At 41.2% G+C, this 14,766-nt stretch overlaps 1 protein-coding gene across 1 annotated transcript in view; it reads right to left on the minus strand.

Annotated features, from left to right (window-relative positions):
- The window catches only part of kirrel3b (kirre like nephrin family adhesion molecule 3b), a 144,382-nt gene extending 131,723 nt beyond the window's left edge, over positions 1-12,659 (minus strand). Inside the window, 3 exon segments of the mRNA XM_026332110.1 lie at positions 12,189-12,257; positions 12,393-12,512; positions 12,515-12,659. Coding sequence (XP_026187895.1) covers positions 12,189-12,257; positions 12,393-12,512; positions 12,515-12,617 — 292 coding nt within the window. The 5' untranslated portion in view covers positions 12,618-12,659.
- Positions 12,660-14,766: the final 2,107 nt, after the last annotated feature.

Here is a 14,766-nt window from a genome sequence, read left to right on the forward strand (position 1 = left end):
GAGCAGAATAATCTGCAGACTTTTTCTCTGGAAGGCAAAACAAGGAGAAAGGGAGGAGAAAAGAAGGGGGGAGATTTTAAGGAGTCAGATAAGGGCAATGTGTTAGGTCTGCTCAGGGATTCTCTCATTATTCTCCATTTTCAACAGAGGCAATGATGAGAACGAAACATTTCCTATCTCTCAAAGTAGCAATTTGCTCCTTTAATGCCTGTGTTATGCGAGCCTGACATCCTTTCATACACTCTCTTTTCACTAATTTCATTCTTTTCCCCCTCTTATTTCTTGGCTGATAATTCTCACTTTATTTCCATTAAGCTTTGTTTGTTCACAGCAATCTGTTGCTGTAATTTATTAGAGCTGTCAGCTTAAATGATGTGGCATGCCGACACAGCCCGACAAATAGTTGCATCTCCCCCCTCCCTTCTTCTCCTTTTATGGAAGGCTGCCCTAGTTTTGCGTAGGGAGGAAGAGGGAGACATTACAATTAAGGCGACGACACTGACCCCCTGGTGGCCATGCTCAGGGCCCAGATGTCCTGTCAGTGAGACGCCGGTCCTCACCTCCAGGGAGCTCTGGGTTGAAATCTGGATCATGTCTCAGTGGGGGAACACTACTGCTCCTGTTCCATCATTAATTCAAAGATAACAGATTCTGGAAGTATGAGCCTGTTTTATTTTTTCCATCATGGTCTGCTACACAACAGGACTCTTTCATTTACTAAGTTGTTCATTTTTATTCATCTGAATTCACTCCCCGTTCTGCTCTCTCTGTACTAATAGTCCAGATCTTTGTTGTTCAAATCTAACGCGTGCTGTGCATTAGGAACACAACAATGCCAGAGTTTTTAAATAATCATAACCACTTGTATATTGAAGAAGGCTATAATGCCTCTTGGGACAAAAAAGAGATTCAATTTGATTCCATTAGCATCAGTATGTCTCTGAGATTCAGTCTGCATTACCTGCTGGACCTAATTTATGCATTTATACTTTTTGGCTTGTAACCTCATTAGGGATCGAAGAAATTATCATGACTTTTTAGAAAACAAATAGACTGCTTGGCCTTCTGAATGGAGTCGAGCTTTTTTGTTCTCACCCTTCTTCAGGCTCTGGATATTTGACAGATGCCAACTATCAATGCTGTATGAAGTACATTTCCCTCACAGGAGGCCTTGGAGGAAATATGATCACAAAGAGACCCCACAATCTTCTCTTTTTCATTTCCTAGCACTATATACTGGCTTTCTCTCTCATTTTGTCCTGTTCTCCTTTTGTACAAGGTGCTGCTGGTTTTTTGAGATGAAAGACACTTGTTTGGCAGCCTTCAAAGAGTCACAGAACTCTGAAAGTCACTTGTATTGCAGAGCTGTTCATTCTCCATTTTATATCCAATATGGAGGTGATGATCAAAAGGATCAGAGCTGAGGGAGAAGCTAAAAGATGTCTGCTTTAGAGTAAACAACAACAATACCAATCCCCAGACCCACATAAGGCTCTCTTTTAAGGGTTGTCGTTCAGCTAATGGCAGACAGTAGACATATCCCTGTGTCTGTGCTTGAAAAATGCTCTAGCTGTTGATGAATCTAAGCACATATTAATCATATGTCCCTTTTTGGCTGTATAAGAAATTAGTGTGGGCAGGTTTGCCAGTTTTTAAATAAGTAAATCAGGCTTATGCATTAAAATGATTCTACATTTGTCAAAGTAAAAATAGGGGGAAATATCAATGTATTAAGCAGTTAAAGAGTTCCTGCAGATGAAGACTGACACTAGACTCCAAGACATTAAATCTCTACTCAGTGTGGTGCACGTCCCTCTGGAGGAGACTCTTTGGGCTGCAGGAGATCCAACGTAAATTTATGAGATAGTTTCTTCATATTTCAAATGAGGCTGTGTTTGTAGAGCTGGTTCTGAAATGGCATTTTTAAATGAAAGTCTTATTAATAATTAGCACCTATAGCCTAGGGAATGTTTAGTGGCCATGCACTTGAGGTGATGGGTGGACTGGTGACACCTCTGATCATTTCCACAGTGCGCTGCCATGATAATCTTTAAATACCCTTCTGAATTTTTAATGTCCTGTTTTGCTGATGTCACATAGTTTTGGGATCGGGGAACTTAATTCCCAACCAGATCACAGTGAGACGTGAGCTAAAAGTCACACAAGGGTATTTAAAAAATAATATTGTAAATCTCTTATGTTTCTTTAGAATTCAACTGACAACACAGAAACATGGTGTCTTTTGAAAAACCTTTGAGAACCAGTCTGAAGCAGAGCTGTTTATAGGAAGATAGGCAAACAATGTGAAGTAATAAAATTAGCATACAAGGAATAATCACATTTGTGCATGTTTGCATATGTGTACAAAAACTCCTCTCAGACAACAAATACACTGGCATTAAGGATTAGGGCTGCAAGACACAGATATGTTTTAATTTGCAACAAGAATGCTCTTCCATGAGATTTCTTTCTTTCTGTTTTTTCTTTTGCTGGTTTTCATTTCCTTCCCCAAGTGTTAGATATCTTTGTTTGTCTTGGAAGGCATTGTGTTGTCATTACCATCATCCATCTACTATTAGATAACACTGCCTTTCAGCAGTGAGAAAATCCTCTATTCATCCTGAAAAAACGGGGACAGGACTTTTACGTAAACATTACTTTGCTTTTCCTCAATGATCCCATGAAATCCCTGAAATGTACTTCATATTTTCATCTTATCTCTCTATTTTCTGTGTGCATCAGTAATGACCACTGCACTACACACACCCCGTAGAAAAAAATATTTTATGTTTAAGATGAGACATGGTCAAACATAGATTTCATATATCATAAACCCAACCACTGCAGAGATCGGTGCTTTCAGGGAGACTACAAATCTCAGCAATATCACTACTACCATTTTCCTCAAAATGCCTCATGGGTATCAGTGATGAAATGGGACCTAAATTGCAGCGAACCTCAGCACTGAGCCTCTCTAAACTAGATACACCTGTGATGATGACACTGCAGGGTAACCAGGGTGCCAGCAATTGACGGTCCATTTCATAGTAACTATCCACTGGTCCTGCTTCCTGCTCTTAAAAGAAGATAAGTTGACCATAGTGGGACCTGCCTATCCACCATACCCATCTCGCATGATGTTAGTTCTTCACAGGGCACTGTCCACTCATCCATCATTACACAGGCCTTTCCCTAGTAACATTATCGCTTTAGATAAGGCTTCAACAAACTGCGCATGGCTTTTAGGGCTCTCCCTCCTGCCACTCTAATCCAATCTCTGATGGGGAGTCTGTTCATCATTGTGCACCTCGGGCATTTTCTGTGTCCCTGTGCTCTTCGTTGCACAGGAAGTAATGGATGGCCTTGCCCTTGGTTCACCCAAGGCCTTTTGGTTCCTCTACAACTGTTTGTCTTTAGGTTGTCTGAAATGGGTCTGCAGTGTGGTATTTTGATTTGATTAAATCAGGTTTAAAAGGTTACAGATGGGGGGAGGAACAGAGTTTGCCCTGTCCAGTATTGTGAGCCAGTCCTCTGCCGTTTAGCATTGGGCAGTGGCCAAAGGAAAGTGGAGAACCGAAATGACTTCTGTGCTCCTTTGTGATTTGCACTAATGTCCCCTAGGGATTGAGCAATGACCACTGTGAATTCCCCCAGGATGCCAGCCAGATTGAAACCCCTGCCAACGGATTTGAAAGGATAGCAAATCATTTAAACTCCCCGTGTGCATTAGCATTTTTTTCAGTGCCCGGGCCGGCCCCCACAATATTAAATTGCACTTGATAAAATAAAATACAAATCTGAGTGTGACAAGAGCTCTTCAACCTCCAAATCAGCAAAGTGAATATTGGAGTGGTCACTAAAAAATTAATTATACTTTAATTCACTTTGTTTACTCTATCAGGTTTCTTACATCCACTTGAGCAGTTCAGCTAATAAAAAAAGGACTTAAGATAGAAGAGGTGCTAAAGGCACTGAAAAGTGCAGTGTGGCACAGACCCAGAGTAGTGAAGTACATCAAGGGATTGCCTTTAGCTGATCCTGCTTGTGACACCACATTATTATTGCATATAAAAATAGGCCATGTATTAAAGTGGGCAAGGTGGATCCCAGCACAACCATATTAAAGGAACATCAGAAGCACTGGCTTGCAATCAATACAGCTATTTTCTTATATTAGGATATATTCATGTTTGAGGATCAATACAAACCTTTATTTATAACATTTTATAGAACCTACCAATAATGCTGAGCTCACAGAGCTTACATACTCTGGGGTTTTTCCTCCATTATTGTTCTCTGGAAGATTGCTCTCTGTTAATGCAAGTGGGGGTATGTAATGTATTTCTGTGTGTGTGTGTGTGTGTGTGTGTGTGTGTGTGTTTGTGGGTACTGTCTGGTCAACAATGCGAGAACCTTTTAGTGTTAATACACGTTAGTGAGGACATTTTGGAAAAGTGAGAACGTTTTGTCCAGCCCTCAATTTCAAAGAGGAGTTTTGAGTTTTAAGACTTTTTCTTTTTTAGGGTTCAGGTTAGAATTAGGTTTCATTAGGTTACAGTTTGGATACATCTTGAAATTAGGCGTTTAGTAGTGATGATCATGGTTATGGGTAAGGGCCAAGGGAAATTCATTATGTCAATGAGTGTCCTCACAAAGATAGCTGTACAAACGTGAGGCCTTTCAGTGCGTTGCTTTCTCTATGATGGTTCTGCCAGATGAAGCGTTTCCTCGTAAACAACTAGAATGACACATAGCCACAGGCCTTATGCTGAATTTGTCTGGGACCAACAGAGGGGCTTTCAATCAACATGCACCTCTTGTCACAGGTTTGTGAAGACCAGTGTCAAATGCTTCTGCATTTTCTCTTAACAATTACACAAATAGGAACTAAAGAAGTTGGCACAGTACCAATATTAGTGGTGCTCAAAGAGATCTTTTTTCAGGGGGGTGGTATGCAGTTCAGTTTCTGGCTCCTGTTAATGTTACAATTCCCATTAGTGAATGGCCCTTTCTTCCCAATTGCTTAATTGTCTTAGTGGGACAGGCAGGTGGCTCAAAGCCTCATTTGGCATCTGGTGGGAAAAAAGTCTACACAGTATATGGAAGTGGTGGGGGAAGGTGGCGGGATTAGACATTTTTTATTCTCAAAGCGTCACATCCCCCCTGGCACATTTCAAAAGTTTTGGCTTGGATGAAGTGCAAGTTTGTGCTGCTATTGTGTCTGATGTGCTATGCTGAATAAAACATCTCTTGGTATCAGTGCCAGATCAAATAGCCTTTCAAAAAGCCATGCCTCTCACCATTGGTGTCTGGCCTCTGTTTATTAAATAGAGGCTGCAGAGCTCTTCAATTTAGCACTGCTAAAACAAAATTTAGATTTATCTTTAAAAATGGAAGGAGGGAGGTAATGCCATCAAAACATCACTACATGTAATTGTCCCTTGATTCCCAAACCTGAACTGTATTAGGCTGGACAAAGACACATGTAACAATCTTAGGCTTACAAATAGTACTGTACATGTGATCTATTTCCACTGTGATTTCAAAAACATGCATAGCAGTTGCAGTTGCAGTGGTAGGCAAAGACACATTCACATTCACCCACAGGTGAGAAACTTCTCCCTCCCCAGATTCTGCTTGTACAAGTTAAAAGGCTAATTTGCATTTATATTGCCATTCAAGACTTGCAGCTGTAATTGTCGTGGCACAGTAGCAAATGCACAGACATTGCATGCGCACACACACACACACACACAAATAGAATACATGTGCACCATGAACACCTTTTATATCCACTGTTATAAATCTATGGCATGAGAATGTTGAGACAAAGAGAAACAAAAAGAGAGAGATGGGGGGGAAAAATCAGGGGAGAGGAGAAAGGTGATTTCGTCCAGGTGTAATATTGAGCTGTCCTAGAAACTTCCCCCCAAATACTAGGAAGTTGTTATCAGATCAGCCACCCAATTCCTCAAATGCCTCCTGTGCTGAAGCACCACATGCATCTTCTGGGCTCTTTCCTAACGCAGCTTCTGACAATCATGTCGCTCCATTGGCTGGCTCACAAAAGTTTGAAGCAAAGTGGGACCACATGATGTGACACAGGTTGCAATACTGTGCTGGGGTGAGGCTTGTGTCACCCAAAGAACAAAAGCAGACAAAGTTTCACGAGGATGGTTCATTTATACACGTATGTATGAACAAAGTGTGTTTGGCATGACGCACGTTTCTGTAGGCTGATGTTTAACAGCAGGCATAAGCAGGAACCGCGCATTTTGCATACTAATTAGCTAAAGCAACAACACTCCATGCATCAGGTATAAATATCAATTTTTAATAATTTTGTATAAATTAATCTTAACTTTCAGAATGCACTGAGTATAAGTAGCTTATTTTGACACATATATTTAATCAATTCTGTGGCTAACACCTTGTGTTCCTGTTTTGCTCACCTGTTTCCATGCCAGATGTTAAGTCAGGCTCAGTGCTGACACTCATACATGATAAACAAGGTACACCATTTTTCTAAAATGCACATCTATCATTAGTAGGACTAACGGATTTATGGACCTTGCTGTGATATCTTCTTTATCTCCTGGAACAGGCAACATAACTGTATTTGAAAAAGTGAAATTTGCTCATCTCTGTAGTGTAAACCTCCACTCACATTAAAAAAAAATGTTAAAGCTGAATGTGAGACAAAATGAACATTTAAGCTGAACATATTCTCAGTGTGAACGTCTTGAACAAAAGGCTTATTAATGCCTCAGATTTGCAAAACAGGATTTTGACAAGTAAGGAACAAACTTCTTTGTTACATTGTTTGAACCCACCTCATAGAGCACCTGTGTTCTACAAGCAATCACAGATCCCAGTAGCAAGTTAAAAAAGATTCTATCAAATCATAAGAGCACAGAGAAAGACACCATCAAGTTAAAGAACACCAGCATTTTCCTTTCAGCCCAGCTGCTTCTCTCTTGCTCATGATCTCATTTTCACACTCTCTTTTTCCCTTGCTTTCTCACAGGATAGCTAAGTATATGGCTGCTATAGCCACATCTCCCTTCTCCAAGAAAAATAACACAGCATGATCCACCCCTACTCTACTTGCATCACCCCCACAACTGCGCACACGCAACCCTGTGGAGCCGTCTTTAGTTGCTTCAGTAGCAAAAACATAGTCTGTTTTTTTTTTTTCCCCGAGTATTAAACAGCAATTTAGAAGCCAGTAATCCATCCCATAATCTGTCACCAAATAAAATCCTAACTTGGTTTAGAAAGGGTTTCCACACCACTCCCTACATTTAACAGCATCCATTCATTTTTTTTTTTTTTACTCATATTTCTTTAATGTTTCACCAGCTCCCACTAACTCTCTCGCTGTTGCCCAAGGATAAACATCTCATGTGGATGGACATGTAACAATAATGGTCTGAATGAAGAAGTGCAGCTGCTAACCCTGTCTTCACAGGTGACCCAGTGATCACAACAGCATCTGGTTGAATTACTTAACACTGCAGCCCAACAGACATGTAATCCGGGATAATGCCCTTTTGCTGAGTGCTCCAATCTGGATAAATTCATCCCCGAGGAATGAGATCCAGCAGCAGAGTCTCAGAGAGAGGGAGAGAGAGAGGAGATGAGGGGCTTGGGAGAGTGGGGTTGATTGGTTGGTGCTAAAGAAAACTGTTGGGGCTGGGAAAAGGGGCTTCTAGATGGATAATGAAGTCCAACAGTAAACAGCTTGATTTTGTATTTTGTGGACTGGTTGAATGACTGCATGAGAGGAAGCAGATCGTTGCCTGGTTTTCCAAAAACACTCCAAACTCTGGATCCTGAACGCTGCACTTACATTCTTTATTTATATGTTAGTATTACTACAGCTGGCTACTTTCTTATATGAACTGACTGTTGCTTTAATATTACCTTTATCTATATTTCCGTATATTCTTTAATGTGTTTGAAAAATCATTGATCCAACTTTATTCTTACACGGCATGTCATTAATGTTTGGCTTAATCTTTTTAAGCCAAATATCTTTATTTTCTAGGAAATGGTATCTCTCTGCCTAACACTGGCCCTTACAGGTCCCAGCTGTCCAGTGGCAGTCTCTTAGATTATTTATTCATATGTTTACTTATTGCCATAAAGATCCAACGGGGCACCCGGCTCAGAGGGATTACAGTGGGTTTAATCTATCGTGGCACAGAAATGAGCAGGGGTCACACTGGCTGAGGTGACTTAAGCTGGCTAGCCTTGATGGAACATGCAGCACAAACAAGAAAACAAACTGCATGTCCACCGGGCTTCATCATGAACTGATGTCATCATCTGTCACTGTGAATGGCGCCATGCAGACATGTTTAGCATTGCTCAAGCCAGCTGTCATGCATGTTGACCGAACAAGACATATTAACAGGTCAAGGACACTTTTATTTTTCTTTTCATTCATGTTCATTGTCCTGCAATAGACTCCAATAGGAACATACAGTAGATTCCATTCGTAGCAAATTGAGACTCTGTTCTGTGGTTATTAGTCACACAACCTCTATTGAATATGTGACTGCACAGCTTATGACATAATGCAAGAAATATATAGTTTGGCTTTAGCATTCTGACAGAATAGGAATAAATAAACGAATTATCTCAGAGTCATTATAGTCATAATCCATGCATTAGACAGCAGTGTGTCTTACAAATAACTATTCATAATAGGGCTGAAAATTGGTATTTCTGTTTGAGTAGTGTTTTGCAAAGTAATGGGTTTATTTCTTCCTCTTTTTTTTTCCTCATTTGGTAAAGCGAGAATGTTTTTTCATCTATGAAACATCCACACATCCAAACATGACATTGGAAAGACATTTAATTATACTCTGGTTGAGAATTATGTATCAAAGCCTGCCGCCCATGAAAAGCGGGTTTAGGGTTGTCAGACAGCAGTTAATAGACAGCAGTAAATGAAATAGAGGTTGTTGGGGTTACTAAGACGTGCTTTTCAGGACTAAGGAACAGCTTAGTCTGGCTGGGTGCTGAAATCAGGAGTTCGAAAACAAGATATATGAGGGGGTGGGGGATAATGAAGGCAACTGGGGGAAGGGAAAGGACAGAAGATTTTTAAGAAGATTGGGATTTTGTTCCTGTGCAGCAGCACTGCCCCTAGTGGGCAGATACTGAGTCCCGACAATATATCCGACAAGAAGATTTCTCTAACAAAGTGGAACAAAAGCAGGTAGTCGGGCAGTTTGCATATTCGCTTCACATGATGTAATTAACAGAAAGAAAAGCAGAGACAATGAAAGAGAGAAAAAGAGGAAATGACATATACTTAGACGATGGGCACTGACAATGTGTGATTTTTTTTTTCCTTAGCACATATTCTTCAGAGTCTAGCACGTCCCGCACAATTCCTAAACTGCCCCTCCTCCACAGAGGCATCAAGCACTCACATATTTCACCCTTTCCCCCGACAGAGGAAAGGGTTTTCAATCACACTGCATCTCACAGGAAAAGGGGAAAAAAGCACACAGAAAGAGAGACGGAGAAGGACTGTTAGTCAGAGAGAGAGGGAGAGACATGCCGCTGCGAGGTGAGGAGTGAAATGAAGAGAACAAGAGCCAAGTGAAGAATGTGAGAGATGTTGGACACTGTAGATTGGATGGGAGGAGGTGGTGCGAGGAGATGGACAAGGTATTGGACAAGTGTAGCCTGAGGTGAATGTGTTCCTGGAGTCTCCCAGATCCTGGTGCTGTGTCATCTGTCACTGGTAGGAGAGGTGACAGTGAAAGAAGGTGCCCTAGTAACAGCCCAGTCAGGACGGAGAACATCGTAATACTTTTCCTTCTCCTTATTCTTCCTCTCTGTCTCGTTTGCTCTGCACCATTTATTTCTCAAAGTTGAGTGAAAATGCCGCTCAGTGCCTCTGCATATGAACCGACACTTGTCTCTGCTTCTCTCTTGCTCATGCTCTCATTTCCGTGCTCTCTTTCCTCCTCACTCTCTCACAGGATAGCTAAGTATATGACTGCAATGGCCACAACTCCCCTCTGTCCCCTTGTTCATAAAAACGAGATTGTTTTTCGCAGCTTTCTGCTGACACTGACTCGGCACATAAACAGAGCTGTAATTTGTACAACAACAGTAAGCTACAGGGAAGCACTTTTTTCCTCCCCAGAGGCATGCAAAGAGAAGGTACGTTGTTATCCCCTGTTTACCTGGCAGGGAAAGCAGTATTTTATATTATGGTAATAACCAACTGTGCTGAAATGCACAGCAATCCCATCTCATTACAGTCGAGCAATCGCCTCATTCTAGTTGGAACTATCTGAAATATGATGTTAGTTGTTCCCTGAACTGGGGCTAAGCCTGTGATGGTATGTGAATGCAAATGTGATCTTTCTATTATAAATGTCTAAAAAACAAAGTGGGCAACATGTCAATAAATCAAATCTCCTTCTTTCACTTTTATGTTTAATATAATGTTATTCATGCTATGCAGATAGAAGAGTAGTTGCATTAAGTTGTGAATGCCAAACCTGCAGAGCAGATGCATAGTGGAGGGGAGGAAAAGAAGCTAATGATGGATCATGTATTTCTGCATCACAAAAAGCACAGATGGTACAGAAAGACTTTGACACTGAAATCAGGGGAACAGAATACAGCAAAGCAGCGACACCAGGAACAGTTACAGCATTTAATGTACCACATCTAATGTACAATAACTTCCCAATATGTCTTGACCTAAAGTGAAAGCTTGCACTGCCCTGACTCTGTCCACTCTCATGGGTCGACTTACACAGCTTGTGTCACCATCCAGGGTCACACGCAGTCAAAGAAAACATCCTATGACGCTAACAGCCTCTCCGGAAGAGAACTGGTGTATACTTGAAAGTGTGGGGGATGCTGAGAAGGAATTAGAAGCTCCATCACTCACGTCTATCGCTCAGATAACATGATTGTGTTTTAGTTTCTAAATGAAGCAGCAGAATATCAGAATAATCACAGTGAATAAATCCATGTGATGAGTAGTATTCTTTGTTTTTTTCTGTCTGTTATTGTCTATAAATCAATGTGAAACAGCTGAATTCAGTGCTGCAGAAAGATCTTGTTTACCAAGTATCATTTGTTGCCGCTGTGTTAACAGCGTGTTACCAACTTTGAGCTGTCAGTTTCAACAGAACATGTCAACAAACTGAGATATCACATTGGAGAAGACTGGATTTTGCCTTTTTGTGCTGTTTTCCAACAAGAGGCTTACAACTCCCTCTGGGAACGACTATGCACAGACAAAAAGACGTACACATGCATCACAGTCTGTGCCCTCCTTAGAATGTAGTCCAGCATGACAGGGTCAAACTTTGAAAAGAGATGTGGCTGTGTCATTGACCCCAACCCCATGGAGCTTAAACCAATGGGCTCGTTGTGGGGAGAGCATGACAAACATCCACTGTCTGATTCAGCCTTGTGTGCATCAGTATATCACACAGACGCCACAGAGGCAGAGTTCTGCTGTGCTTTATTCACTCGTGTCGTTTTCCAAAGGCAACCACCTGGTGGCAAGTTGGGGAAACAACTAATCCATCCTCATACTGTCCACAAACAGACTGTCTAGGAATAAAAATAACAAAAGCAGACGCTGCCCATGGCATTGGATTTGCCAAGCTATACTCGCGAGTCTACCCTCTGAAGCACTTCACTCTTAACTTTTTCTCTCTCTTTTCTTTTGAACAGACCCCCTGTAGTTGGACTGGGAAAATGGGACCGTTGGTTCAAAACAATGTGACTCAGGAGAGAATGCTTGACTGAACCGGACTAGGGTTAGAGAGCTTTGTTTGTGTGTCTCTCCCGTGTGACAGGAATAATAAGCCTGCATAGGAAGTATTTAACTTGTCTGCCCTGAAAGCTATGAATAGCTACTAATGGAGAAAAGTGCAGGATATAACTACTTACTTCAGGCTCCCTACTGTCAGGACAGCCACACTGATGCGTTCCTCTAATTTCCTCCTTTCTCTTTTGCATCCGATATCACAGCGCACACAGGAATGCTATATAATATGCACATAGATTGGAGCACAAGCGTAGACATCATAGCAAGAGATGAATTCAAAGACACATTTGTCAGCCAGCAAGTAACGTAGCAATGACAAACACGCAAGATGTTATGAATAAGCAACTTAATCTGAAAAACTTACCATATCTGGAGATCCACAGGAGCATAAGGACCCAGGGGATCATGACTGGGGAGTGAAGAGGGCAAAACCTATGAAAAACAGTGGGCGAGTGTGAAATTGAAGTTGGCAGGCACAAACACATGCACAAGATGAGACAGTGCTCCTCTGTGCTTTTGAGGGGCAGGGGAGTGGATGCTATAGTCCCTCAGTAGTGTCTCCTTTTACCCGTGGAAGGCTGGTAGTCTGTCTTCGGTCCTTCTCTTCTTCTGCTGATTCTTCCTCTTCTCTGTGTCTTTTCTCAACCTGTCACTCTTCAGAGTTGCCGGTGGTCAGCTCTGGCTCGCACGCTCTCTTGTTGATGTGAGCTTGTAGACTTTGTGTCTTCGCTGCTGACTCTGAGCATACACGCTCGCTGTTTCTCTCTCGCTCACACGGTTTCTCGTTGCCCATCCATTCTCTGTCTCTTCAGCCCTCCTCACTTGCCCCCCCCCCTTCTCTTTCTCTCTCATGCTCTCTCTCTCTCTCTCTCTCTCGCTCTACCACTCACATAGCAGACACAGTCAGAGGATAGAGCTCCAGGACTAGACTCCTCCCTCCCTCCATTCCTCTCTCTTTCTCTCTGTATCTCGCTCTCTCTCTCCCTGCCTCTCAGCCAGGCTGTCTGGGTGGCTGTGGCTGGGCGTGAGGCTGGGAGGCTGGGAGGCTGGGAGGCTCAGGTCCTCACTCTGGGAACAAGAGCTGCCATGGGAGAAACAGACAGGGTGCAGTTCAAATTAGAATGAGAATAGGACCGACTTGGCCTCTTTAGCTACAAATAACAGAGACATTCATGAAACAGAAAGTGCAGTTTCACCCCTCCTCCCAGTTAAGACCTTAGTGTCTCTTTTTTTTTTTTTGATTCTGTGGACGGCCCTGAATTTTGGAATTTGCGAGCCGCCTTCCTTGATATTTGAGAGAGATCACATTAGCAGTCAAGACCACACCTGTAGTATTCATTAGTATCCAATTTTTATCAGGGGTGAATTAGATTCACAATCACTCACTCCAGGAGCCACGATGCAAGACGTCATAAATACCCAAATGCGCTCCATGCTTACTAACAAGTTTTCCTGGTTATGGCTGTTAAATATTTAAAAGGCAGCACTTCTTTCTGCTGTTATTATGTTCCAGGCCACGCAAGGTCCACATGTAATAGAAAGCCTTTTATTTTTTTCTACTGTAAAATCTTATTTCTGTAGATGAGGGACCACAGGCAAAGGATTAATTAATTAATTTGTACCTTGACTACAGATGATATCTTTGAGTTACTGAATTTAATCCATCACCTCATTTTAAAAAAAATTTTAAGATCCTTAATTTACTCCACAGACAACTTTGCTCAAATTAAAAATGAATTTACCTAACACTGCAGCATTACTGAACTGGCTTTGAGAGTGAATCTCAATAGCAACTTGTGTCTTTGTAGGTATGAATCCAGCATAAAGCACAACTCTGCAACTTCATCTGAATCTCTTGAACATGCTGGAATATTTAGCCACACCGGGAGCTACAATATCTCAACAACTACTGAACTAAACTTTGTGCAGATATTCACAGTTGCAAGAAAATGAAACTTAATGACTTTAGAGATACTCTGACCTTATTTTGCACCAGAGGGTCACTGATCCAGTGACATACAGTAGCTTCACATCCACTAGATGAATGCACTGTAATTTTTGCAAACATCTATAGTTCCCACTCAGTGTATGCTAATGACTCTCCGTCTAGTGGCATAGTGGTTCCAGTGGTTCATATTTCTAGTTTTGAGTGAAATATCTCAGCAACCTTTGGATAGATTTTCATAATTTTGGCTTAGACATTCATGTCCTCACCATTTTTGTGATCCCCAAATGCCAAAATTTCAATCTGTCCAATACAGTGTTTCATGACTAAACCTATTTGTATAAAATATACTTGTACTATATATGTATATTTCTCATAAATTATTATTGGTGTTAAAAGCTGCACTAGATGGACAGACCATCTATCAGGATGTACTGTAGTGCCCAGCATGTCCAGATTAGAGCTCTGAAAATGACATAGTAAGCACTGCATGAAAGCCTAGTCTACTTCCTATCAATTTAATCCATCCCATTGACCTCCTAATCTAATCAAAGGGCCAGAACATGACAGGTGGTCTTTTCATCAGTGCAACTAACAGCTACACACAAAAACAAACCCTGTGTGGTCAAACCATAGGATAACAGATTTGCATTCTGCCAAAGAACATGATGAGTAGGGGCAAAGAATAACAATGGAGTCTATGTCCACTACCCACAATTCTTCACTTAATACAATAAACTCTTAGTCTGGATTACATTTTTTCTTTTTTTCAAATATTCAAAATATCTGAACACATTCGAGGATGATGAGCTGCACTGACGTCATTGTGTTTGTTGCCGCGAATAAAAAATAAGATCAAAATTCTAAAAGGAGTTGAAATAAATGTTCTAATGTTATTATTATTATTATTATTGTTATTATTATTATTATTATTATTATTGCACTACTATGTTCTTACACATATTGAGGAAGCATTAGGAGCTGTGAAGTCTACTAA

The sequence above is a fragment of the Mastacembelus armatus genome, chromosome 13, assembly GCF_900324485.2.
Source record: "Mastacembelus armatus chromosome 13, fMasArm1.2, whole genome shotgun sequence".
Classification (NCBI taxonomy): domain Eukaryota; kingdom Metazoa; phylum Chordata; class Actinopteri; order Synbranchiformes; family Mastacembelidae; genus Mastacembelus; species Mastacembelus armatus.